Source organism: Trichosurus vulpecula, chromosome 4 (assembly GCF_011100635.1).
Source record: "Trichosurus vulpecula isolate mTriVul1 chromosome 4, mTriVul1.pri, whole genome shotgun sequence".
NCBI lineage: Eukaryota > Metazoa > Chordata > Mammalia > Diprotodontia > Phalangeridae > Trichosurus > Trichosurus vulpecula.
The window spans coordinates 3,099,733-3,127,670 of record NC_050576.1 but is presented as its reverse complement, the minus strand read 5'-3'; the positions used below and the strand labels follow the sequence as shown (position 1 = coordinate 3,127,670).

Sequence of the window (27,938 nt, the reverse complement as noted above, 5' to 3'; positions counted from 1 at the left end):
AAACCCCAACTCCAGCCATTTCTTACAGAACCTCAGAGACCCAAACTCTAAACAAAAGTGGTGGCATCAGAGTGAGTGCTCAGAACTGCTGGAACAGAGGACTAAGGAACAGAAGGAAGGGGGCAGGAGAGCAGACTGTAGGGTCCTGCACCAAGCCTGAGGGAATGGAAGAATGGCACCTCCAGAGAAAGACCTCATGGGGGTCCAATGCAGATGGAAGCATACTATTTTTAAAAAATTCTTTCTTCTCCTCCCCCACCATGAGAACAGTGCGGGGGGAAGGAGGGGAGAGGAACTGGGGTCACTTCTGTTCCCTCCAAAATCACTTGGGGTAGAGACCTACACTAGTGAACTGTGAATTGCCCAGCCTGGGAGGAGACTGGGGTGCTTTGAGATCCAGACCCCGAGGATAGGGTCAGAAAGTGAGAGATAAGGGGTCATAATGGGAAGAAAGATGAACCAAAGACCTCCCAAAGAAGAAAACTCAAAACTAACCCTAACCCTAAATGTGCGTGGCGTAGACACGATTTCAAAGAAAACTTTCACAGAAGCAGATAAATCAATGGGGAAACATTAACAGCAGAAAGAAGCATGGCTTCCAGACTGAGCTCAGGCATCTAGGAATAAACATGTTAAAACAAAGGAAAACAATCCGACACTCAGTGAGCAGAGGACCCCGTGGAGTCTGAGGAGAGCGTGGAACCACAACACACTGTTCCAGAGCAGTTTAAAAGAGAAATGAGAATTATGGGAGCAGAATTTAGGTCCAGCACAGAAAAAATCATGGGCAGAATAGAAAAGCCGGAATCTGTGATGACAATCCTCCAGAGACACAAGAGAGAGAACGAGAGATTGGAGATGCAGACGTGCAGAAAGGAAGGTGGAGCTGGAATAAGAGAAGCAAAAATCAAGAACATTCAAAGAAACCGTGCTCCCTGCACAAGCAAAGAAAGGGCAGGTAGAGACAACCTAAGGACCACAGGTCTCCTAGAGGAACATGACAAGACAGACAAATCGAGAGAGAGAAATTTCACACACACACACACACACACACACGTGCACACGCACATGTGCACACGCATACACACACACATTTTGATGATCAGTCTCCTTATTTCTAAAATGGCTGCTCCTCCTCTCCAGTCTATTTACCTAGCTGCCAAATCATGTTCTTCAATGTGAGTGAGGTCCAACCATCTCATTCCATGCTAGCACCTCTAGGATAAAATAAATAAAATAAAATAAAGCCTGGTTCCCCACTACTTTTCAGATCATTTCATATTGCTCACCACCTTTCATACATTTGATTTATTCCAGCCAAATCAGATTACTAACTGTTCCTTATATTAGATCTACCCTCTCCTATCTCCCTGTCTTTGTACAGGCTCCTCCCCTTCACCGTATGCTCGCGCGCACACACACACACACACACACACACACACCCCTCCTCTGTTTCTCTTGAGCTCTTTCTCTCTGAATCTTCAAATCCCTGGGGCAGTTAGGTGGTATTGTGGATAGAATACAAGACCTGGAGTCAGGAAGACCTGAGTTCAAATCCAGCCTCAGACACTTACTAGCTGTGTGACCCTGGGCAAGTCACTTCACCCTGTTTGTCTCAGTTTCCTCATATATAAAATGAGCCGGAGAAGGAAATGGCAAACCACCACAGTATCTTTGCCAAGAAAACCCCATGAGGTCACAAGAGTCAGACACAACTGCAAATGAATTATCATCATCGTCAACAACAACATAATAAGAATAATTATAATAAGAGAGTTGGTCAAGAAAGCACTCTAAGGGTTCTGAGGTAGGAGCCTTCAATGGCTCCCATTGGGAGGAATTAGGGAATGCTCAATGGAGGAGGCGGCTTTGGGTTGGACTTTGAACTATGGGTCAGATTTTGATAGCGAAATAGGGGAAGGAATCGGAAGGAGAGATAGGAGCCATGTTATGGAGACAGATGAGCATAAATGGTACTCATGTGTATTGATAATTAAGGTGGCACTTTTTTACTGTTTTCTCTTTTGGAGCACTTATTCAATCAAGCGCTCTTGAAGAGTCCAGCCTTTGTTTCCTTGATTAAATTAGGAGTCTTTGATGACCTCCTTGCCTCAAGGGAAAGCCTAGTTTACATGGGTTTGAGTCACATATTTGTAAAGTCAGAAGCCTTTAGGCCACATGACCCTGGACAAGATATATAAACCCAGAGGCTGGTGTTCTCCCTTGGGGCTCTGAGCCACTGGAGGAATGGTGTGTGACTCTGGGCAAGCCATTGTTAAGAGCTCCCTGGCCCACAAACCCAGATGTTTATGCTTTCCAGGAAACTATGAATTGTGATCTGGTCTGTTTATATTGTGCATTTTTGTAACTTGTTTATATTTGCTCTGAAGTTTAGGGTACTGGCTTTTCCTCCTGAACTAAGTGAGTTATGTATGTATATGTTGTATTAAAGTAAAATTGTTAACCCCTTAATGTTACTTTCCTTGGCTGCCTGTGCTGGCAGCTCTTGTTGCTGGTCTTGTTGGGTCTTACAGCCCACAACAGCTGCAAGCCACATTGCTGCTACATCACGCTACGATGAATATTATCCAGCTGGGCTGGAAAAGAAAGTACAAGAAGGTGGGAGGATGTGCCGAGGCTGGAAAGGTAGTCTGGAGTAATAACGCTGTTTGAGAACTCTGCACGTGGATTGTACGGATGCTAAAACACTACAATAATAGGATTGTAATAATTGTGACTATAATAATAATAAATAGTATTTCTATGATGCTTTAAGGTTTGTAAGGTAGTTTTTGAACATCTCATTTGACCCTCACAACGACCCTAGGAAGTAGGTGTTTCATTTTACAGATGAAATGGATAGCATTCATAGTTTTCATGTGCCTTGAGTTGACCCTTGAAGGACATTGAAGGTGAGGAGGGCGCGCTCTCCTAGCATGGGAGACTGAGGCACAAAGACAGAAAAGGAGGGCTGTATATGGAGAACAAGACGGGAAGTTTGTCTGCACAGTAGAAAGCACAGAGGTGTAATTGGCAATATGGCAGAAAAGTAGATTGGAACCAGTTGGAAGGCCTTTGAATGGTAAATAGAAGAGTGTGGTTTTTCTTCTCCCCACCAGAGTTTATTGAGTAGAGGGATAATATGGTTACACTTGAGTTTTAGGAAACTCGCTTTGGCAGGTGATGGGTAGGAGGGGGTACAGATGAAGCAGAAAGACCAATTAGTAGTCCAGGGGAGAGTCAGTGAGGGCCCGAATGAGGGGGGTAGCTGTGGGAGCTGAGAGAAAGGAGTAGGGGAGAAGGCTATGAGAGAGATGTGGTGGAGGTAGAAATGACCAAATTTGCCAAATAATTGGCTCTGGGCAGAGGTGAGAGCGAGAGATCCAGGAGGACCCAGAGGCTGAGAATTTAGATGATTGGAGGATGCTGGGAACTTCAAGAGAAATAGGGAAGCTCAATAGAAGAATGGCCTTGGGTGGGGTGGGGACCAAGAAGGGAGTGATGATTCTGAGGGTGCTGATAATGTTTAACAACCATCTTTCTGGAAAAAGAAAAAAAACTATGAAGAATGCTCTTTTAAGTAGAATATGCCTAATTAGCATTTTCTCAATTGCTTTCTCGACTCTCAGCTACTTGAGTAAACGTGCTGGAAGACTAAAGAATCATAGGCACCAGGCTGTCAGGGATCTTAGGGAGCATCCAGTTCAACCCCTGATTTTGTAAGTGAGGAAACTGAGGTCCCAAGAGCGAACGACCGGCCCAAGTTCAAACAGAAGAGCCAAGTTTGCAAGCCAGGTCTTCTGACTCTGGACCCAATGGGTTTTCACCTGTAACCCCCCGCCTAGAGAATCAGTGTGACGAGTGGAGAGCCAGTCACCTGCTACCGATGAAGTAACAGTCTGATAGTATAATGGCTCACTTCCATTTTTATGGCATGCAGCGGCTATAAGTACTTTCCATGATCTTGACTTCTTTGACAGAAAGAAAAGTCCTTTATAAGGCAGAAGGGGAGGATTGTGGGAAGATGGCAGAGTAGGTCAGAAAATTCCAAGCTCTCAAGATTTTCCCCCACAAAAGGGTTAAAATAGCACCTTGGAGAGAACAAAGTGTGGGTAGAGACAAAGAAGAATAAGGGCACAACAGGAATCTTCCTGGGACAATTTGAGAAGATCCAAAGAAAAATCTCAGGACAAAGTTTGGTCCCTGAGTGGAGTAAACACATCCAGGCTAGGTTCTGTTTTAACAACAAGCTGCAAGCCGCTTAAACAACTAGGGGCAAGCCTCGGGGTTAGTTGGTCTGAGAGGCTGCCTCAGCCCCAGCCACTGGAACTTTTCACCCCGGGATAGTGAGGGGAGTCAGGCGTTTGAGCCCAGGAAGATTGAGGGAACCTCTGCTGATGAGGAACGCCAGACCCAGCTGTGCTGCAAAGAGCTTTGGGGGCAAGAAGCAACCCGCACAGGCCTGGTTAGTGCAGAAGCAGTGCGGCAGAAAGCCCCTGGCTGTGGGCACTTAGAGGAGGTTGGAGGTTTGGCTTTGGTTCCAGGTTAGAGGGGAGAACTGAAGATCTGGGGCGAGAGGCACCATTTCCCATACCCCAGGGCTAGAGGTGATTACAAAAATCAAGCTATTACCACAAAAAATGCAAAGGCAGAGGAGAAAGAATCCAACCATAGAAACCTATTAAGGGAATAGAGATGACCGGGGTTCATCTTCAAAGGAGGATACTGAAGTAAAGAAACCCCCAAAGGGTCATGTCAAATTGTCACCTGCCTAAAAAGAATTTATAGAAGACCTTAAAAAAGACTTTAAAAATCAAATGACAGAGATGGAGGGAAAACTAAAATAAATAAATAAATGAATGAATGAATGAATGAATAAATAAATGAGAATAATCCAAGAAAGACAAGAAGGTTATGAAAGGAAAATCAACCAATTAGAAAAGGAGATCCTGAATCTCAAGGAGGAAAACCATGCCTTGAAAATAAGAATTGGGCAAAGTGAAGCCAGTGAAATTAGAAGAGATCAAGAAATAATTAAACAAAACATGAATATTATATCGTAGCCTTCTGGGGAGTGGGGGGAGGGGGGAAAAGAACTAAGTTAAAAGTGCATGGCAGAGAACAAAAGAAAACACAAGGAAGCAAAGAAAAGAAGGGACAATTCTCAACACAAGGTGTATTATTTATCATACAGGCTTTCTTGAAATGAAAATTTATTGTTACATATTTTGAATCCTCTCCTGTGTTCTGCTATGCACATGACATGCTTTTTTTCTTTCTTTATTATTTAAGTTTCAATATTTAAGTTTCTGATATGTTTTTGTTTCTTTTCTCTATTATGTATTTGTGTTCTGGTAAAATATAATAAAAAAACTGTTAAAAAAATAAAATAAGGCAGGAGGTATGAGTATTACTATGATCAAGGTATTGATGAGGAAAGCATCTTGATCTCACCTGGATGTTTGGCTCCCCATTATCTTGCCTTGAAAACAAACTCACTCTGGGACCACTTAGCCCGTTCAGAACTCTCACCCTATGTTCTTCTTCCTACAAAGCTTCGTTGCACTCCTGGGTCCTTCTGCCAACTTTTCTAGTCAAATCAACAAACATTTATTAAGCCTCTCCGATATGTCTGGAGGCACCGCTCTTTCAAGGTCATGATTTGGGCACATCTATGCCATGGTCATTCACATTAACATGGCTCCACCTACTTTCTCACAGTGATTCTGGAGTAATAGAGTCCTTCCCAGTTCCAAAGAAATGTAACAAATGCAGGAGAAGGAACACATGCACACACAATCCTGAACAATCGCAATTTTCACCCCAAGTAAATAAAAGTCATTCCTCCATGTGGTTCCTTATGGGTTTCCCTACTCACCAGCACCATGAGAACCTGCATCCAACAAGTACTCAAAGCCGTCTTTATAAAATACAATCCAACAACCATTTATTGAATGCCTCCTGTATGCCAGATCTTGTTCTTTTCAGGGTGGGCTGGGTTGAGAAGACTACAAAGATAAAATGAAAAAGTCTCTGCCCTCAAGAATCTTAAATTCAAAGAGAAATAATTTTCATGGAGGCGAGGAAACAAGATCCCTACAAGGGATATGAGAGACCAGAGTTAGAAAGCACTTTTCAGATCGTTTCATCCAGCTTTACTTTACAGATTGGGAGCCACAGAGAGATCACATGATCTAAGATCATGCAGGTAGGTCTTGAACTCAGATCTCCGAACTCCAAATATCCTCCACCCAAACATCTAGCTCAGATGGTTGTCCAGATGAATTCTGAAGTTCGCCCAAAATGAGGACCCCAAGACCTCCTCTGTGAGCTTCTTCTAAACAGTATACACCCAATGATGACTTTCTCTTATTGAAATGGAATCTTTCTTCCTGCTGTTGAAACCCCTTTGTTCTCATTTAAGCTCAGCAGATCAGCAGCCTGCTTCACTTGCCGGTCTTCACTCTTGGAGGCACCATTTAGGCAATCTCTCTTTTCTCCAGATGAAATCAAAATCATTTTACCTCATCATTTTTCTTTGTTTGAAACTCCTGACTGCAATTTTCCAGGCCTTTAAAAAATATTATTCGTCTTCATTGGACTCCCTCCAGTTTCTACCCATCCATCTTCCTGTGTGGAGTTCCAAACTAGACCCGATACTTTATCACTAGCCACCATAGTTCTCAAGGACGTCCAACACAGACTCCCACTGACTCACCCCATGTGTTAAACACCCAAACTTACTTCTCGTTGACTTGTTGGGTTTCTCTTGTCTCTCCTAAAGACTGCACTTGTCACATTCTAATTACTTTGAATGTTCAGAATAATAGAACATTGTTCAGCTGATAGAACATAGGTTTAGACCTGGAAGAAACCTTAATGTGCTCACCAAAACCCCTCATTTTATGATTAAGAGATGAATGCCTAGGGCAGCTAGGTGGCTCAGTGAGTAGAGCACTGGCCCTGGAGTCAGGAGGACCTGAGTTCAAATCTGGGCTCAGACACTTGACATACTTGCTAGCTGTGTGACCTTGAGAAAGTCACTTAACCCCAGTTGCCTTGCCTTCCCCCTCAAAAAAAAAGCCAAAAAAATAAACCAAGAGACAAATGCCCAGAGAGACAAAAGGATTTGCCCTAGGTGATAGAGGCAGCATGTGGCATAGGGAGAATTAGGCTCACCTAGGTCCTCTGACCCCAAACAGTCAACTAAGCCACTCTGAGAAGGGGACCATGGGCTTCACCAGCCTGCCAAAGGGCAGGCTGAAAAATTCAGCTGCAGAGTTAACTGAAGATGAATATCTTTGTTTACCCTCAACCTTAGTTTTTAAAAAAAAACCTTATTTATTTGCTATCCATTTATTAGAGCAGTTTGTGTTTGTAAGTAACTGCTGAAATGTCACATCATTCTTTAACAAAAAGGAATATCTGATTGAGCATGTTTATTAAGAGTTTATTTCTCTCAGTTCACTGCATGATGAATTAACAAAACTCTGGTGACTCTCTTTGCAGGGCTGCCCTCTCTCCTCTTCACTCCATAGTGAACTTGTCTAAATCCTTATCTTAAGGTTTTAGAATGTGCAGATGAATCAGCTTCTTGCTATCATGCATTTTCTTGTCATGGAGAAAATAAATAAACATGTCTTCTGTTTCTTTCAGATCCCTCAAGGGCCAGCATGAAGCAAACCTGGGTAGCTAGGCTCTGTGGTGAGATCTGGACTGAGAACAAAGGAGAGAAGAGAAGAATGGAAGAGGGTAGAAGTCCTAGAAGCTTGATGTCTATGCCGATGTTGACTGCTGGTTATACTAGTGCTTTAGTTTAAATCTGTTAGTAGGTAAACAGGTCCACAAAGAGAAAAGCTAGGGATAGCCCTCCAAAAGACAGCAAGGGCCACAATAGAAAAGCCTTAAGCAGAAGCCCCCAGTGAAAGCATCCCATAAAAGAGTAGCAAAGTAATGTGAAAACGAGGTTAGCAGGTCTAATGATGAGGATGTTGAAAATACAAAGAGAAGAATTGTCACAGATATCAGGAAAATCATGCATGACTGGGACTGGGAAAGGACATAGGTCACTTGTCTAGAAAAAAAACAAGGAATAACCCATGAACAAGCCACATGCTCTGCTGATTTCCATGCACTCCCAGGGGATCTAGATGAAATTCCCAGCACGTTGGATGGACCCTTTGCAGAAGACTTTGAAGGTGTTTCTAGGTTGTAATCCACACCCTTTGAGGGTACCCTCATCAGTGAGATCCCAGACCCTTGAAAGTGTCAAAATCTTATTATTAAACCTCATAATATCTTTTAAGCATCTACAAAGCACGTAAAAACAATTCTGTCACCGTTTTTTTTTTATAATTTTTGAGTTCCCAATTCCCCCTATCCCATTCCTCTGATTCACAGGCCTAATCCATGTCTACTTCCAAGCCATCTACACTCCATATTGCCTGCACTCAGGCCATAACTCCCATCTCCCCCACTTCTGGAACCTTGGACTGGATGTCATGATCTGAGCGGTGAGCTTTTGGCTCATCGTGCCCAGAACCAGACCTCCCTACTATTTCTTAGCCATCTACATACCTATTTTCCCTCTCTTTCCAGCTCCCCTTTGTTTTCTGCTCCTACTAGAATGTAAGCTCCTTGAGGGCACAGACTAAATGTCCTGCCTTTGTTTACTGAGCAGGATCCCAGCTGCTTCCCACAGGGCCTGGCACACAGTAGGCACTTAATAAATCCTTTACGTACCTATCTCATAGGAAATATTTTCATGTTTTACATGTATTACCCCACCTGATCCTCACAACAAGTCTATGGTATCATCATTCCCATTTTATCGATACAGAAAATGAGACCCAGAGATGTTGTGACTGCCCAGCGTGCACACTAGTAACTGTCGGAACAAGGCTCCACGATGGACATTCCACTCACAGTGACACGCTGTTTCTCTAATGAACCTTCTTTATGATCATTCTTCTGCTGTAAAGAAGGCAGTTTGGCAGAGAAAGAGCAGAGATTCTGAGGCAGAGGAACCGGATTCAAATCCCTCCTTTGCTATTTCCTACCTGTGTGACTGTGGGCAACAAGTACCCTCCCTGTGACTCACGCTCCTTGCCTTTCAAACAAGAGGCCCAGTGATATAATGGAAGAAACACTGGACTTAACAGTTGGAGACCCAGGGTTCAAACCTGTCACTAGTCCTTAGGTCCTGCATAAGCTCCTTCTCTTCTTGGGTCTCAGTTTCCCCATCTGTAAAATCAGAAGGTTGGACTGGATGACCACTTTCCAGTTCTCAATCTTATGAAATCCTCAAGTGAATTATGCTCTGTCCTGCTTCATCTTTTTATTCTCCAGAAGACAAATCTTTCCTGAAAGAATGAAGGACGATTTCACTTCTTTTCTGGGACTGAAGAGTCTACTCCCTTCTCCTGTGCTTTCCACAACACTAAGGTATGAGCCAGACATGGCATATTCTCCTAAATGAAGCTGGCTTGCAGTGCCTCCTCTTCCCCTTCAGTCTGCCCAGAAGAGAAGCTCATTCTACAAGTGGTCCCTGACAGGAAAGGATGGCCGCAGCCACATGATCAGAAGTGCTTTGGATTACCTGTGCTCTCTGTCTGCCAAAGAACCCAGGGCCTGGCCACATCCAGACTCTCCTTCCCCAGAGAGCTCTACAGTCTTGATTGGGGAAAAGACCTGGGTCTGTGTCACCACTGTCTATGGCTGATTTCTGAGATTTGTGCCATCAGTGCCATTCATTGCTTCATGAGCATTAACAAAGTGCCTGCTGTATGGCAGGCATACAACACTGGTCCCCACCCTCAAGGACCTTGTGTTTTAGTAGCAGAGTACAGATGGAGAACAAACACGCTATTCAGATAAGTAAATACAAAATATGAAAAATTAACACAGAATTGTCCACTTCTGTCCCCTCCCCAGCACAGTGCTGGGCACAGAGAAGCCATTATCAAAATGGGCTCTTAGCACTCAGTTCAACCAAATACCCTTGAAGAGTTTGGCCTTTGTTTCCTTGATTAGACTGGGAGTCCTTGGTGACCTCCTTGCCTCAGGGGAGGGCCTAGTTTACATGGGTTTGAGCGGCATGTTTGGGACATCAGAGGCTTTTAGACCATGTGGGTTTAAGTCGCTTCTTTGTGACAATTCTTGGTCACGCGGGTAAGTCGCATGTATGACTCACCCTTGACCCTGAAAAAGAAATAAAATGAGGGTTTGGTTTTCTCTTTTTCAGAGCTCTGACCCACAGCCGTGGTGGCTCGAGTAACTCTGGGCCAGCCCTTGTTATGAGCTCCCGGGCTGAACTTAGATGTTGGTAACTATGAATTGTCTTTGGTCTGTCTGTCGATGTTTGTAATTTGTTTGTATTTGCTCTGAAGCTCAGGGTGCTGGCTTTTTCCCTGAACTAAGTGAATGGTATATGTATGCTGAATTAAAGTAAGCTTGTTAACCCCTTAATGTTGCTTTCCTTAGTAAAGCAGATCAAAAGAACCTGGGCTTTGGCAGCATTCTTGTTGTTGGGCTTGTGTTGGTCTTTCACCCCCACAGCAGCTGCTAGCCAGATTGTTGAAACAGTCTCACCCCTTGGCCCTAGCTTCTGATGCCTGGTCCTCATGCCATGCACACCATGAGCCCTCCCATGAGTCTGGACCTTTCCAACTCTAGCCCTGAAATCAGTGACCAAACCATCAGCATCCCACTGGAAAGGACAAGGCGATCTCTTGCCCTAAAGCCAGGGATGGGCTGGAGCTGGTCCAAAGAGGCTAAGGAGAGCTTCCTCTCACGGGACTTCCTGCACGTCTCAATAATGTCCTGCTTCCTTCAAGGAGCCTTTCCCAGTCCTCCTGAATCTTGGTGCCTTCCTCTGAGACCACCCCCAGTTTATCAGGCACATACCCTGTATGAACACACCGATCTGCATATTGTCCACTCTCCCATTAGATTCTGAGCTCCTTGAGATCAGAGACTATTTTTTGCCTCTTTTTGTACCCCCAGGGCTTAGCACAGTGCCTGGAACATGAAAGGTGCTTAATAAATGCTCCCTGGTGACTTAAGATGCCACTCAGACACCACCTTCTGTCCCTCAACTGCTAGTAACCTTCCTCCCAAACTGCTACTTGTATTTAACTACTTTGTATCTGTTTGTATCCTTTCAATTTGTATTTATATAGTCTATATTTTTAAATAGTCTTGTCTTTCCCACTGGAATGTTAGTTCATTACAAGTGGGGATTGTTTCATACTTTTACCTTCCATTCCTAGCACAGTGCCTGCTAGTCATTGCCAGCATCCACACCTCTAGCTTTCCCCATTCTCTAAGCAAGGCTGCATGTATGTCTGAAGAGAAAGTGGGCAGAGAAGTGATTTGTAAGTGATTTGGGTGGCATGTGATAAGATTACTTACAGACAAGATAGTGCAATCAGAGATTGAGATCTGGGGATCTCAGAGATTTCTTCTAGCCCTCTTGCTTTATGGAATGAATGAATGAATGAAAAAGCATTGAATAAGTGCTTGCTGTATGCAGGGAATCCAAATGGGAAAGACAAGCCCTGCTCTCCAGGAGCTCACAGGATAGGGAGGGACGACACATGGACATTTAAGAGCATCGTGGGAAGGAAACTGAGTTCCAGGGACTTTATCGCCCGGTGGCAGGTGGGAGTACAGCCAGGATTCAAACCCAGATTTTCTGACTCCAAAGTCAGAAGGCTTCAGTTGTTCAAGGACTGGTCATTCCATCACTTATGACCCCTCTCAAACTGAGTGGATGATGTCTGAGACATACCATGGCCTCCAAATCCAATGTCCTGGGCCTAACCTGGTGATGACCCTGTCTGAATTTGGACAGACTGGTCCTCAGACCAGACACAGTCCATCCCTAGACTCATAACCAGACAATGCAGATGGTGGTGATTTTAGCTGCTGCAAGTGATAAACTTGAGCAAATACAAATGGGTCACTAAACTGTACATATGAATTCCTGCCTCACAGATTGACTTAGAAAACCACATAATGGCATTATCTATGTGCTACTGCATTTTTGTTTATTTTGTTAATAAAGTCCCAATTATAGTTTAATCAGTTTTAGGGTCTGAGCTGCACTTGAGAGGAAGTCATGCAGGCTTTGAGCAGCTAGGTGGCAGAGTGGATAGAACACCAGGCCTCTAGAGTCAGGAGACCTGAGTTCAAATCCAGCCTCAGACACTAGCTGTATGACCCTGGTCATCTCCCTTAACCCTCTTTGCCTCAGCTTCTCATCTGTCAAATGAGCTGGAGAAGAAAATGGCAAACTGCTCCAGTGTCTCTGCCGAGAAGGTCACGAAGAGTCAGACAATTCTGAAACAACTAAATAACAACGGTTGACGTGGCCTTTGGCATGGCTGACCCCTCTGGGCTGGAGCAACCACCTCACAGCACTACTGAATCTGTAGACTGAAAACAACAGGAGTGAGAGACGGTTCCCGGGTCTGCCACTACGGGGGTGCATCTCTTCAGAGGACACTGGCAGATCCCTTACCATAATAACAATGTTCGGGGCAAAGGAGAATTATACATTTGAGAGACCTTTTCAAGTTCACAAAGTTCTGTCCTCGCAGAAATCCGGAGGAGACACGTTTTGGAGAACCTGTCATTCCACCGATGTAAGCCAGCCCTCTCTCTACCCATTTTTAAGCATTTGCCACATCTGTTCTCCTAGTCCTCCAGGGTCGAGTCGATGAGCAGCAAACATTCAGAAAGTCTCCATCAAGGAGAAGACTCACTGCTCATACAAACACTTACAAATTAACTGCGAATCTGGCTGCCCATGAAAGGCATTCCCCAAACACATGCTGGTTGGGAACGTTGGCTTTGGGATTGCTCTTTTCTATCCCTTAAAGGTATGTTTTAACGGTTTTAATATGTGTGAAACAGGCCTGCCAAATTGTGCTTATGGCTTTTTAACACAAGCAATTTACAAATGCAATGAGGCAGATAATAGGACACATGATACTGAATTCGGAAGTCAGCATGGATGACTCTGCTGGGGAGCAGCCCCGCCTCCAGGTTCCCTCCTCACGGGTGGACTCCCCCACCCATTCAGGGACCACACCAGAAAACCACCTCCCCGACTCCTTTGTCTGAATAACATCAATGCAGCAGGCGATGACACAAAGCATCGGGTGCACCAGCATCCCTTGGTTGGAAGCTGAGGACTCCTCCTGGACTTTCTGCCCCTCCCTGGCCACCGTGCCTCTTGAGCTTGGTCTCCTCCATTAGAAGGCAGGGGCTGCCTTTGCTTTTGCATCCCTGCTGCTAGCACTGAGCTTGGCACATAGGAAGCACTTAGTAAATGATTTTCCATTCTTTCCTTCCTTGTTGGGCTTGGTGTGGGTCAGTGGAAAGAAAGATGAATTTGGAGTCACAGGACATGAGTTTGAATCCCCACTCACCATGTGTTGTGTTGTTTGTCCTTCCTTTTCAAAGAAGACCAATGACATTGCAAGGCGATGCCTTGACTTGCCTGTGAACTGGTTTTAAATGAGGCAGAACTGTAAAAAGTCCTCAGCCTCACTCTCTCCTCCAGAGTCATCACAGTCCAGGGACAGGACAAAAGTCAGGATGACTGGTGACGGCCGGGATGCAGCAGATGACTTTGATGTCTTCAATGCCTGACTAAACGCTAAGTGCCTGCTTCAGCTGCCTTTGTGGCCATTGGAACAAATTGTTCTCTTCTGCCCATTCCACAATGGAGAGGTGGGGAGCAGGGTGGAGGAAGTCTTCACATGCTTGGAGTAAACACCCCTTTAACTCACTGATGGGTTTGTGTCTGTTGGCTACTCTCAGCCTGGTTTAGCCCATCTGCCAAGCCAGTTTTCTGGGCTGTGGCCACTGCACATACTCCAGCTTCTAGGAGCCAGGTGGACCCCAAAGGGGTCCTGAGCAGCCCTGAGAAGAGCTCCCCAACCCCTCACACCTGAGTGGCTGGTCCTTCCTGAATACCCATAATTAGAAAGCTAAAGAAGGAGATGAAATGGTCTCCTGAGAGGAATCGCTTGGGAACCTCTGTGCTGGAGAAATAAGTGAGATGCACTGGGGGAAGTCCTGGTGCCAACCAGGAGTCAGTGATTCCAGCAGGACTGAGTGACATGTAAACCATAACCATCTGCTTATTGGCTTTGGAGACCCATGTGGGATTAGAGAGAGCGTTCACTCATTGTCAGGGAAGGAAGTTGCTGTACTGTGAGTGAGTGCAGATGGGGGACCTTCCATTCATCTTGGGAGCTCACCACCATTTGGGGATCAAACCTTTGGCCCTCAGGATGCATCTACGGAGCCAAAGAAAGGGCCACATGAGCTGCCCAGTCCCTTCTGGGATGGCTGACAATCACACCATCTTTAGGGCATCTATGAATATTCACTTAACAACTTATTTTAGGAAAATTTTGGCAAAATCAGTAAATCTCCAGAAGACCTAGGCCCAATTTACCCCATTGTGAGGGATTCTCTACCCCCACCCCAAATGACTTTGTACATTTTTCATTATTTACTCATCCATATATGTGTCGTTTCCTAGAAGAATGTAAGTTCCTAAAAGTGACTGATTTGTTTTTGTGTGCCCGCTGACCACCATGGAGCCTGGCATATAGTAGGTACTCATTAAATGCTTATTGGGTCTCATCCAGGCCACAGTGAGAGGAGGCTCCATTGTTCATTGAGAGCTGCTTCCCTGACCCGATGAGGTTTCCCCCTGTCTTTGGACCCTCCTTGGAAACCTAACTTCACTGGGGCCATGAAAGTGACCCTGGAGGTCCCTCTCTTGCCTCTCTCCTTGCCTCCCTCCCTCCACCTGGTTGCCATCAGGCCAGGACTTTCCACTGTCCCAAGCACAAGGCAAGAGTGGTGCCAAGAGAGGAGCTCACCTTGCTGTCAGGTGCCCAGGCAGCCTTTCTCTGGATCGTAAGTGGAAGGAGAGGGAGGATCAGATTTGTTCTGGTCCAGGATTGGCCTCAGTGGAAGGTGAGAACTAACAGCAGCTGATCTGAGATCAGTTTTCTTTCTGTCCCAACTAGGCCTTCATGGCATCTTAGATATGGTTTGAAAAGGGCCTGAAGGTCATCTATCTCAACCCCCCCATTTGACAGATAAGTAAGCAGAGACCCAGGTCACCAATGATCTGCATGTCAGGACCTTGATGCAACTTTGCATGCTGTTCTCTTTCCTCTGCATGGTGGGGCTTGGTAAACAGGTATCTCACATTAGAGTTGGGCAAGTCAGTGTTTAGGGCATTGTGGAGGACACAAGACTGTGGGTTCTTTGGCTTTGTGAGAAGAAGCCTGCATTTCCTGGTCCCAGGCAGCCCCACCAACCTTGACCCTTAGCCCCAAGGCAGAATGTCAGGAGCTCTTGTAGACTCCTCACTGTTACTTGGGACACAAACACGGCTCAGCTTGCCAGGCACAGGTCAATGGTATTGTTGGTATATCAAGGCAATGGTCCATTTTCATTTATTCAGATGATGAGGCAGTGACCCAGTTCTCCATGGCCTCCAGGCTGCTCCCAGCTGGTAGAAGTGGGTCAGGGATCCTCACGGCCAGTGAGCCACTCATGATGATAGGGTAGATCCATCCCTGGTGGGGAGCCCCTGCACTCCTTGATCCAGCAACCTCGGCCACTTTAGCCATGCCCTCCTCAGCTCTGGGCATTCTCCCTCCTCTCTACTGCTATCCCTTAGGCCTGGAACACTGGCTGTCCCTCCTCATCCCCCTCCTGCTTCTCTGGCTTCCTTCAAGTCCCTTCTACAGGAAGCCTTTGCCCCTGTGATCCTGGGGCCTTCTGCTTTCTCTCTACAGATTCTCTCCATTTTATTCTGCCTATAGTTTCCTTGGGCAGAGTTGTTTGCCTTGTCTCCCCCATTCACTGTATCACTGATCCAGTGTCTTCTTGCTTGTACATCTTTTGGATGTTTTTCCATAGGCTCCTTCTCTTTATGACTCCACGTGTGGAACGTGTCAGATCCTGCTGGCTCCTACCATGTCCTTGTCCCCTAATGCTTTGGCTGACATTCTGTCTCTATTAGAAACTGTTGACTTCCATAACTCACTGGAAGAATACGGGCATTAAAGATAGGGCTTTGTCTCAGGGAGAAACGTGGGGCCATTCAAAGAGCACTGAGAGGTTCAAAAACAGAGCGGCCCTTTGACTGAACCCAGACTTCACAGAATAAAGGGGACTTGGAAAGGGGACTTTGTTCTATGGAATTTGGATTCAGTCAAAGGACCGTATTTGAGGACCTAGAAGTCCAACATGGCCTTGAGGCTGCAGGTTCCCCACTCCTGCTCTGAGGTTATAAATTACAAAGAAGGTGTAGACCTGCATGGGTAGGAGTTGGGGAAGAAAACAGAGGCCTTGTTGTTGTTCAGTCATGTCTGACTCTCTGCGACCCCATTTGGGCTTTTCTTGGCCCATGCACTGGAGTGCTTTGCTATTTCCTTCTCCAGCTCATTTTACAGATGAGAAACTGAGGCAAACAGGGTCAAGCGATTTGCCCAGGGGCACATTGCTAGTAAGTGTTGGAGGCCCAATTTGAATTCAGGTCTTCCTGATTCCAGGTCCAGCAGTTTATCCACTGTTCCACCTAGCTACCCCAGATAGGTCTCTACATACACATCTATACATGCACACACGTATACGTAGATATATCTGTGTGTATATATACATATACACATACACATAGCATAGATGTGAATATAGATTTATATGTAGGTATCTATACACACACATGTGTATGGCTAAATAGAGATACAGATTCACCTATATCTATCTATATGGTAAATTGAAGGGAAGTCACTAGCATTGAGGAGGACTAGGAAAAACCTCTTGTAAAAAGTGGGATTTCAGCTGAGTCTTGATGGAAGCCGGGGTGGCCCCGAGGCAGAGGGGAGGACAGAGGCTGGTCCGGGCCTTGGGGATAGGCCACAAAAAGACCAGAGTCGGGAGATGGAGCGTCTTGGAAGAAGAGCTGCAAGGCGAGTGTCCTCGGATACTCCTGATGTACATTTGTGCAAGGTCACTAGCAGGTTAGTGGCAGACATTGGCCAGTCACAGCACCAAGTGCTGTGCACCTTAAAGCCAGAGCTATGGCTTCCAGGACAAAATTCTTTCCCATCATGTCCCAGAGAGTTGAGGAGAGATTTTCTGCTATCCCTTTTTATTCCTGTTGACTTCATAAAATTGACTGAGTATGATAAGTCATTACCATATTTTCAAAGGAGAGAAAATTATGGCAAGTCCCAGTACTCTTTAAAGATCTCTGATGGCCTGGGAGCTGCAGGGTCAGGAGCACACCCACCATGCTGTGATCAGGCTGGCTGCTCAGAAAACATACCCAGGCTTTACCCTGTGAGAGCATAAGGGCCCCTTCTCCATGTGTCCTCTGAACTGTGGCTGCATCCCCAGGCAATTCTGGGCCACAAAGCAAGCAAGGAAACGAAGCACTGCCTGCCTAGGTGGCCAGGGAGACATCCTCCCTACCAGCCACAACATTCTAGCTCTTAGAACTCCTTGTTATCTTCATGCTTCTGTGGATATTTTATTTTTAAAGGGGGAAGCTTCCATTTTAACCACATCACACCAACTGGCCTAGCATTCTTTTTTTGTTTTGTTTTTAATTAGCAGGGATGGATCTGACTAGAGAGCATAACAGCACTAGCAGAACCTTCTCATTCATAGTCTCCTTGAATTTGGGCCTGTTATAGACTAGGACTTTGGATGTCTCTTGTTCGTTATGGCAGCTAGCTGGGGTGGACTGATGATGCCCATCTCTTCCGGGAAAGATGATGGTCACTGATTTGGAGGCACTCACAGGGAAGGGGTGCAACAAAATGACCATTTCCATCTAGACATTTCTCCTTCCCACCTGTCTCGACTTACCCAGAAGTCCTAAGACAATGTAGACCAGGATGACCCCGATGAAAATAAAACAACACACGACATCTGTACAGCTCCTAGGAACAAAGAGAGGGAAGAGAGTGAAAGAAGGAAGGCCCATGAAGCAGCAGAAGGATCACTGCCTGCCTCCCACCTCAAAGCCTTTGTCCTGGCTCTACCTCAGGCCTAGGATGCTCGGCCCCCTCACCTCCACATCCCACAGTCCCTGGCTCCCTTCCAGACTCTGCTCAAATAGCATCTTCAGTAGGGGCATCTTCTTGTAGACTGAGTCCATTTGATTGTGAACTCCTGGAGGACAGCCACTGCCTTTTGCCTCTTTTTTGTACACCTAGCACTTAGCCCAGTGCCTGACACAAAGTAGGCACTCAATAAATGCTTATTGATTGACTGAGTGAGACTCAGGGTTCCAAGGGGTAGCACAAAGAGGGCAGAACATCTCCAGAGAGAACCCAGCCCCAATAGAACAGCACCTGAAGCTGCAAGAACTGATAACGACATAGGGAATCCCCAAAGCTTTAGTCTAGGTCTAAGCTCTAATGGCTGAAAACTGCACTAAAACTTTTGGGACACCTTGTACGAATTGACATTTAAAGAGACAAGCCTCATAACACGTAAAGTGGAAGCAATTATAATCCTCATAATATGGAAACTGAGGCACAGGGTCACAAAGCTTCTGAGCATCTGAATCTAAATTTGAACTCAGGTTTCCTTGACTCCAGGTCCAGGGGTCCATCCACATTGCTTCGATAAAATAATACTATGAATGTATATTCCCACAATAATGGGACCTGGACAGCTGTTGGGGCTTGGGAGAGTTCCCAACAGCTCATAGGACGTAAGTGCCAGGAAGATAGTGAATATTCGGTCTTTGTGTTTTTATCTGCTGCTACATGATGAAGTGAAGAGAGAGCTGGCTTTTAGAGTCAGAAAGGCCTGGGTTTGAGGTCTATAGTTGATGTCCATAGTGGCCACATGACCCTGGGCCAGTTACTGAACATCTTGTTGCTCTTGACAAGTCTCTAAGGTTATAAGTTACAGAGAAGGTATAGACCTGCATTGGAAGGAGGAGTCATGCTGGACACAATGAAGTCAAAGGTTCAGACACTTAACGATCTCCAGCACCCAGCTCATAGTAGGCGTTTATCACAAACGTTTGTTGAACTCGCATCGGAAAATTCCAATTGAGTAATTCGTATACACACGCAGGGTGTCCCAAAAATCTTCGTGCAGGCTTTAGCTAAGATTTTAGGGATCCTCTCTATTTGGCCGCTCCCATTTGCACGGCGTTTTCAAGTTTGAAAAATGCTCCAAGCGCATTCATCTCATTTGATGGTCTCAATCATCTTATGAGGAAGGGGCCATGGTTATCCCTGTTCTGTAGATGAGGTAACCAAGGCTCAGAGAGAGCAACTGATTGGCCCCTGCTCACATGGCTAGCAAGGATGAGAAGCAGGATGTCTCTGATTCCAGCTCAGAATCCTACCCGCTCTATCACGCTGCCTCTCATAAGTCTATTGCAGCCACTCAACATACATTCACGGGCTCATAGGAGCTGGGATTTAGAACTCCTGGCAACCTGAGAGGTCATCTAATTGGACCATCTCATTTTATAGATGAGGAAACTGAGGCCTAGATAAGTGAACTGACTCCCCCAAGGTCACACAAGTGGTCAGCAGCATCATGCTCAGAGGAACTTCCCTAGAGTCCCAGTTTATATTGTCATTCATGATTATTTATAATAAAATTTCACATTTACAGAGATCTTGAGAAGGACGAAAGATAGCTGACAAAGTATTTTCTCTACAACCACCTTGAGAGGTAGGAAGGACATGTATTATAAGCTCCATTTTACAGATGACAAAACAGAGGCTCAAAAAGGGTTAAGAAGTTTGCCCAAAGTCATGCAGGTCATAATTGGAGGCTCAGAGTCAAACTTTGATCTTTCCACTTCCAACAGCATGCCTCTTTCCCCTACAGGAGGCATTCTCTCTGTTTATTCCAAACATTGTCCCTTCCCAGACCCTCAGCTCCTTGAGAACAGACAGGACTTTCCCTTTTTCTTCCAATCATTTTTATCTCCTGTTGCAGTGCTTTTGTGTACACAGCAGGTGCTTAATACATGTCTGTGTAATAAATGAATGAATAGTGAGCTAAAATAGAGCAAAACCAGAAAAACATGGTGGTACAGGGAAAGTGTGCCAACTCTACAAGAAGAGAACCTGAATTCAAATCCCCCATGATGCTTCCTTCCCTGAATGACCTTGGGAAAGTCAGTCGGCCTCCTTGGGCATCGGTCTCCATAGCTACAGAAGGAGGCGGGCAGATGAAATAGATGCTGAACCTCTTTTAAACTCCACATCTGGGGTGTTATGAAGTAACTTCAGACTTCCTTGTAATTGTACTTTGAAGTACTTCTCTTCCCTTAGTTCCCTCGAATAACCTTTTCTTTCTGGTACTCAGAGGCTTAACAAAGATGAAGCAACAAGCACTTTGCCTGAGGTTGAGGACCATCCTGGTGCTCTTCCTTTTACGATACACACAAATGAGCTTATCACAGAGGTAGCAAGAATAATGAATTAAAATAGGAAGTTGGGACACACTTTCATTCTGGTCACTTGATCCATACTTCGGCAAATTCTGTTCAGCTGCTTTTTGTCCTTCCTTTTTAAACAACTGTATAAGGCACAGCTTTCCATGTTGAATAGGGAGGGGGATATATTTGAAAATGAAAGTGGTGGGAAAATATATCAATACAAACTAAAATCAAAGTGATGGGCAGAAAGAGGGCACATTGGGTAGACTTGGAGCTAGCAAGGCCTGTGTTTGAATCCTGCCTCAGACACTCTCAAGTTGCGTAACTCTAGGCAAGTCACTTAAGTACTCTTTACCTCAATTTCCTCATGTGTAAAATGAATATAAAAATAGCACCTACCTCCCAGAGTTATTATGAGGATAAAATGAGGCACGTACAAAGCACTGACCAACTTTTTTTGGAAGGGGGAAGGCAGGGCTATTGGGGTTAAGTGATTTGCCCAAGGTCACACAGCTAGTAAATGTGTCAAGTGTCTGAGGCCAGATTTGAACTCAAGTTCTCCTGACTCCAGGGCCGGTGCTCTACTCACCGCACCACCTAGCTGCCCCAAGCACTGACCGACTTTAAAGCATTACATAAATGCTGGTGAAGATGATGGTGATGAAGGTGGTGATGATACTATTGGTGTTGGTGCACTCCTTCCCTCTTCTGGTCACATCCTGTGTAAATGTTTCCTTAGCTCTCTTTGCCTAGCCCCTTGTACCACCCTAGGTGCCCAAATTACAGCTCCTTTAGTCCTACTGAGTGAGGGGCCACTTAAAAGGAGTAATAAATTCCTTTGAAAATGTCATTGGAAACACCTGAAAACAAAAGCCCCTCAGGAATGAGGTCCTGGATGATCGCGCCTTGAAAACAGAAGCTCGCTTTTTACGCCCTGCAAAGTAGGCTCAGGGGAATCAAGACTCCCAGAGGTTCCGGGAAGGGCCGAGGCCCATGCCCCCAGCCACAGAGACTCCAACCAGACTGTGTATGATTGCAGAACATGGGAGATACTGGCACAGGCCTGCCCAGCGTGGCATGCCCACATCAGAGAAGGCGCAGTGCTCTATGAGCAAAGCAGAATTGCAGTGGCTTGAAAGAAACATGAGATGTGCAAATTTAGAGACATCTCCACTCCGAATGTTCATATGGACTACTCGTGCCCAACCTGTGGTAGAGCCTTCTGAGCTCATATTGATGTGATCGGCCACAGTCAGTCACACCGTACCTTGACCCCAACAGCGTTATGTCATTTTGGTCCTTTTCCAGAACACGGACAACGATGAACCAACCATGTCTGAGGAACGATATTGCTGGATCAGAGAGTATGTGGAAGTGAGATGTAAGAAGACTAAAGAGGCTGTGTGACCTTGGGTAAGTCACTTAACCCCACTTGCCCTGCCTTCCCCCATCCAAAAAAAGAAGACTAAAGAGGTAGGAAGAGTTGCTCATGTGAAGGAATCTTCAAGGGTGAAAAGTCTGCTGGGTCTCAGTGGATAAAGAAGTGTAGAGTCAGGCAAAGAGCCCAGAGAAGAGTTAAGGGTATATCCCTAGTAGTATCCTTAGCACAGTGACTGGTACATAGTAAGCACTTGAATTTCTCTGTCTCTCCCTCCCGTCTCCCCACCCCAGCTTCCTTCCCCCCCTCCCGCCCCATCTCTCTGTCTGTGTGTCTCTCTCTCCCTCTCTCTCTCCCTCTCTCTCTCTCTCTGTCTGTCTCTCTCTCCCTCTCTCTATCCCTCCCTCTCTCTCCCTCTCTCTCTATCTCTCTGTCTCTCTCTCTCTCTCCCTCCCCCCTCTCTCTGTCCCCCCCGCCCCTCTATATCTCCTCTCTCTACCTCCATTTATCCATCCTCTTTCTCTCTTCTCTTTCTCTCTCTTCCCTTTCTCTTTCTGTTTACTTCCTTCCTTTTCCTCCCTCCACTACAAAAATCAAGTAGCATGCAACAATTAGTCTAACATCAAACATAAAAAGCAATAGAGGGATAGTGATGAGTAGGCAAGTCACAAGGACTGCTTCTATCTCAATTGTATTGAACGCAAAGATGAAAAAGAGAAAAAAATGATGAGGGAAAGGTCTCTTTGTCACCTTGGCTCAGCACATACCAAGAGGCCGAGCTGACTTGGGTGTAGGGAGAACAGCAGCTGTTTCACACTCATACACACACACACACACACACACACACACACACACACACACACTTGGGTGTAGGGAGAACAGCAGCTGTTTCACACTCATACACACTCACACACACTTGGGTGTAGGGAGAACAGCAGCTGTTTCACACTGATACACACACACACCCACTTGGGTGTAGGGAGAACAGCAGCTGTTTCACACTCATACACACACACACACACACACACACACACTTGGGTGTAGGGAGAACAGCAGCTGTTTCACACTCATACACACACACACTTGGGTGTAGGGAGAACAGCAGCTGTTTCACACTCACACACACACACACACTTGGGTATAGGGAGAGCAGCAGCTGTTACACCCACATACCCACACCCTGCCCCCCGCCACACAAACTGTATTCAGGATAAGGTTCTCATCCTGCCAGTGAAGAGGTTATATAGGCGTAGCATCTAATAAAAAATGAGATGCTTTCAGATAAAGAGATTTAGCAAGAGAAAAGTCCAGTTCTTTAATTATAAATTGCTAAGTTGTCAAACCACTGTGTATAATCAGAGTGACCAGGAAGACAAAGAAAGGGAGGCGATCTGAGTGGCAATGCCATCCTGCTAGCCCCTCCCATCAGGCATACTTATAACATCAGATTGTGTGCAGTGGGATCGATGAATAAGCTGGAAAGAGACAAACAAGAGGCCCTCACCAGGTGTCAAAGGATGGCTCCACTGGAGAGGTGACAGTTGTTAAAAACTAAACCACCCTCTTCTGTCCTAGAACTGATAACAAGGCACCAGTTCAATTACCAAGAACTTGGGGCAGGGGGTGGGGGTGTATGCCCTGGAATTTTTATTTCTCTCTGGGCCAGACAAACTCTGAACGAGAGGAGATAACCATTAGACCATGCTATCCCTTTTTTCAGGCTACAAGATGCCCTCTCTGCATAATTGGCCCTTTTATTCTTGGGTGGTTTGGGTCAGAGGTGTGAATGATGGTGCCGGGCAGGGCTGATTTCAAGTCTTGTGCTGTTCAGATACAAAGCTTTAGATAACATGGTAGAGCACATCCTATGGTAGTCTTACTAGTCAAGAGTGGTGAGGAACACCCTGAAAAGGTGACTGCAGGATCGACGAGTCTCAGGAAGTTGGATGAATTTCCTCAGGGAAAGATGAACATTTCTCAATTTCTCCATGTAGGGATTTTGCTTTGGCTTGCTGGCTTAGAAGGGATTTAAGATCTAGAACATGACTTAGCACAGTGCCTGGCACATAGTAGGCATGTAAAAACATTATTGACTCACTAGAGCAAGAAGAGGTCATCTACCTCTCCCCCCACCATGGCCCCCTCCCAGAAGGGGTCAGTCAATCCTCCCTCCTCACTCTACAGATGAGGAAACTGAGACTTGGGGAGATTTGGTGACTAGTCCAGAGCTACACAGGGAGTGTCAGAGGCGAGATCTGAATACAGATCCTTCCCACCCCCAGGCAGTGGGATTTCTGCTGTCCTTCACCACCTTCCTCTTCAGTCTTTGTGGTATTGGCCAAGAAACAGCCCCTTTAAGACCTTCTGTTTGCCAGGTAGCTCCTTTCCCTTTCTCCTAAAAATCTCTTGATTTTACTTCCCTTGGACGGATTAAAAATAAAAAGAAAAAGTTAAGAAATCTAAGTTAGAAAGTCAGCATGAGGATAAGGCCCTTTCAGCTGCATCAAGCCTCATGAGGGAAAGGTGTGTTAGCTCTAGGACAGCTGCCACGCCTGGTCAGGGTTTCTTTGGCTTCCTGGCATCCTCCCTTACTCCTCCAAGTACAATGAGCTGTGGGTGTTTGTGGAATTTTTTAAAATGAAGCACATTTGAATGAGGATGGTTCTACTATTTCTTTGAGAATTTCATGACATGCATTTGTCCTGGAGAGTCAATCGTATCACCCTTATTCTGACCAGGCTTGGCTTGGGGTTGACTTGTGTTGTGCTTTGTGACTACTGGGCAGAGGGACAGGGATTCACTATAACATGAAATAGTCAAGTTAGAGGCTGAGTGACAGAAATTATCTCAGCATTGACTGGATCTTAGATGCAAAGCTGTAAGAATAAAGAGGAACCATCTAGTCCAATCCCTTTATATCATGGCTCAGGAAATAGAGTCCCCAAAGAGGTTAAATGCTTTACCTGAGGTCACACATGGCAAGATGGGAAAGGAAGAAGGAAGGAAGGAAGGAAGGAAGGAAGGAAGGAAGGGAATAAAGGAAGGAAAGAGGAAGGGAGGGATGAAGGAAGGAAGGAAAGAAGGATGGAAGGAAGGAAAGAAGGAAGGAAAGAAGGAAGGAAGGAAGGAAGGAAGAAAGGAAGGAAGGAAGGAAGGAAGGAAGGAAGGAAGGAAGGAAGGAAGGAAGGAAGGGAGGGAGGAAGGAAGGAGGGAAGGAAGGAAGGAAGGGAGGGAGGGAAGGAAGAAAAAGAAGGAAGGAGTGAAAGAAGGAAGCAAGGAAGGAAGGAAGGAAGGAAAGAAGGAAGGAGGGAGGGAAGAAGGGAGGAAAGGAGGGGGGAAGGAAGGAAGGAGGGAGGGAGGGAAGGTAAGAGGCATGCCAAGCTGCTGTATTGGCAGCCCAAGATAAGAAGAATAGTGCAGTGGGAGACAGCAGGCCTGGGGCCCTGTGTGCCCTGAGAAGCACACCAAACTTCAAAGGAAAGGATGTGAATGAATCCCCAGCACTGTTGGGAGTTCTGAGATCTTGGGCTTTTTGTCCTCATCTGTAGAGCAGAGCCCTGGTCTGGATGGCCTTCAGATTCCTTCCAGTCTCCACCTCTCATCCTGTGAGCCCATAATCTGTCTCTGTTTCTAAGCAGAGTGGTGATCTTGGGCGAATCACTTCACTTTCTGGGCCTTGGGTTCCCCATCCGTTAAACAGGAGTGTTGCATGGGATGATCTCCAAATCTCTTCTGGGTCTAAAAGTCTGTGCTTTGAATGCAGACAGACATGGGTGAAAATCTAAAGTGGCATATTTAAAATTTCCCATCTTTCTTGATTTTTTTCTAATCCAGCAAATGAATTTTCCAGAGACACAATTCATCATTAGGCTAACCATTCCCCTTGAAAAGCTGCAGTTCCCATCAAGATAAATCACCAGTAAAACCACAGACTTCTGCCCTGAAGCAACAAGGGAGCTTCCTTCGCTTTGTGCCCACTCCAGGCCACTGTGCTGGGGGCTGCAGTCCGTGGCTGTCCTTCTGATGCCTTCTCAGGTGGCAGCTTTCCAGCCTCATTCAGCCATGGACAAATGCCCTGATTCCTTTCCTCATGAAGCTGAAGGTCCAGTTATAAATCCTATCGCTCACCTCTAAGATTCTTCATCTTGACTGTTAGGGCCAGCATGGAATCCTCCAATGCCATCGCTCTGACAGAACATCAGTTTGCTCCTAATGAGCCTGTTTGGGGACCATCCGTTGCCAAGGATTCCACTTGGCTGCTCAGCTCCCATTACAGAGTTCTTGGCCAGATCCTTCTAGTAGCAGCATCTACAGCCTGGACCCCAGAAACTTTGCTGCTCTGTGATTTCGTGGGCAGCTGGGGGAAGTCATAAAGTCACCCATTACCTCCAGAATTCTCACCAACAAAATCTGTTCGGTGGAAAAATGAATGCTTCATTCCTTGGTTGATTTATTAGATCCTAATGATTCCTTCCAGGAATCTTTAAAGATCCATTGTGAAATATTTGGTTTAAACATGTAAGTAACCTCAGCTGGTTTTCATTGGTTGCCTGGCTTATCCTATTTCTGTCAGTTGGTGGGGTGAGATTAGAACATAAGCTCTTTAAGGACAGCTCTCAGCACAGTCCCTGGAACACAACAGGTGTTTAGAAAATATGACTGGTTGATTGAGGTAAAGGTCTTTTAAGTTACTCTGAAATCTCAGCCAAAAAATCTAATGCAATCTTCAGCTGCATCATGAAAAGCAAATTTCCAGGAAAAAGAAGATGAAATTCCTTCTGTTCTCTCTGGTCAGACTACACTTGAGTATTATATTCATTTCTTGGCAGCAATTTCTAAAAGAGAGAGATAAACTGGAGAGTCTACCAAAGCGGGGAAGTGGGACAATTAAAGAGACTTGAGCTCAAGGGATCTAAAGATCAGCCAAAGGCACTGGCCACTTGGCCAGGGAAGAAAAGGCTCCAGGGCCCCAGGAGCTGCTGAAGGCCTGTCCTTTGGAATATGGATCCCATTGGCGTGATTTTGCCTTACAGGGCAAAACTAGGGAAAATGGGCAGATGCTATGAAGTGACCAATTTAAACAATGTCAGGAAAACCTTCCTCATGAATTGGGCTCCTTCGGAAGCAGGGGCTTCCCTGACACAAAACCAGTGATTACAGACAACACTTCAAAATGCCCTGCTTTCTTTCCAGTGACTCACAATCAGCATAAAGCTATTCAGGGCAAAGGTAGGAAGTGTAAAGACTTCCTGGCATCCTGGAAACAAAGCTTGATAGGAAGAACACATGTAAAGTGATTAACATCTACACACTACCAGCCTCAATACAGATTCCAGGAACTGGAAAGTGGTCTGTAACTCATTTGGAAAGCATCCTTACAAAAAAAACTTGTATCATCCTAATGAAACAAAGGGCTTATCACCTAACGGAGCGATAAAAAAAAATTAGTGTGTTGTTGTTCATTTGGGTCTGACTCTTTATGACCCTATGGACTATATTGTCCACAGGGTCTTCTTGGCAAAGATGCTAGAGTGGTTTGCCATTTCCTTCTGCGGCTCAATTTACAGGTGAGGAATCTGAGGCAAACAGGGTTAAGTGACTTGCCAAGAATCACACAGCTAGTAAGTGTCTGATGTTGGATTTGAACTCAGATCTTCCTGACTCCAGGACCAGTGCTCTGTGTACTATGGTGCCCCCTAGCTGCCTCCTATGTAAGATTAATACTTCTCATCAAAACTGAGAAAGAATTGTCTTTGGACCATAGAATAATTAATAAACAGGTTTAATGAATTAAAAAAGCAATAAATAGGCATAAAAATTAGAGTAATGCTTCTGGAGAGAAGGAGCTAAAGTCCATTGAATCACAATAAAAACTGGTAATAGGCTCCTGTCACTGAACTTGTCAGATGTAATGGGACAGAATGTGTTTGCCTCCAGATGAAGCCAATGATGTGACTGGGAGCCAGGAGAGGACTCAAAAGCCTCTCCACGGGTGCATTGGGGCCAACATCCACATGAAGTGAGCCCTCCATATATATTAATAAGGAAGTGCTCACCAGGCAGCAACTGAGGTATCCAGATTCATCCAGAAGG

General features: G+C 45.5%; 1 protein-coding gene across 1 annotated transcript in view; it reads right to left on the bottom strand.

The window, feature by feature from the left end:
- Positions 1-26,028, bottom strand: part of SLC44A5 (solute carrier family 44 member 5) — a 144,331-nt gene extending 118,303 nt beyond the window's left edge. The window contains exons 1-4 of the mRNA XM_036754157.1: positions 25,974-26,028; positions 21,735-21,819; positions 17,917-17,990; positions 17,372-17,448 (exon numbers count right to left, since the gene is read on the bottom strand). Of these exons, the coding sequence (XP_036610052.1) occupies positions 17,372-17,448; positions 17,917-17,990; positions 21,735-21,819; positions 25,974-26,028 (291 nt within the window). The remainder of the gene's footprint in view (positions 1-17,371; positions 17,449-17,916; positions 17,991-21,734; positions 21,820-25,973) is intronic.
- Positions 26,029-27,938: the final 1,910 nt, after the last annotated feature.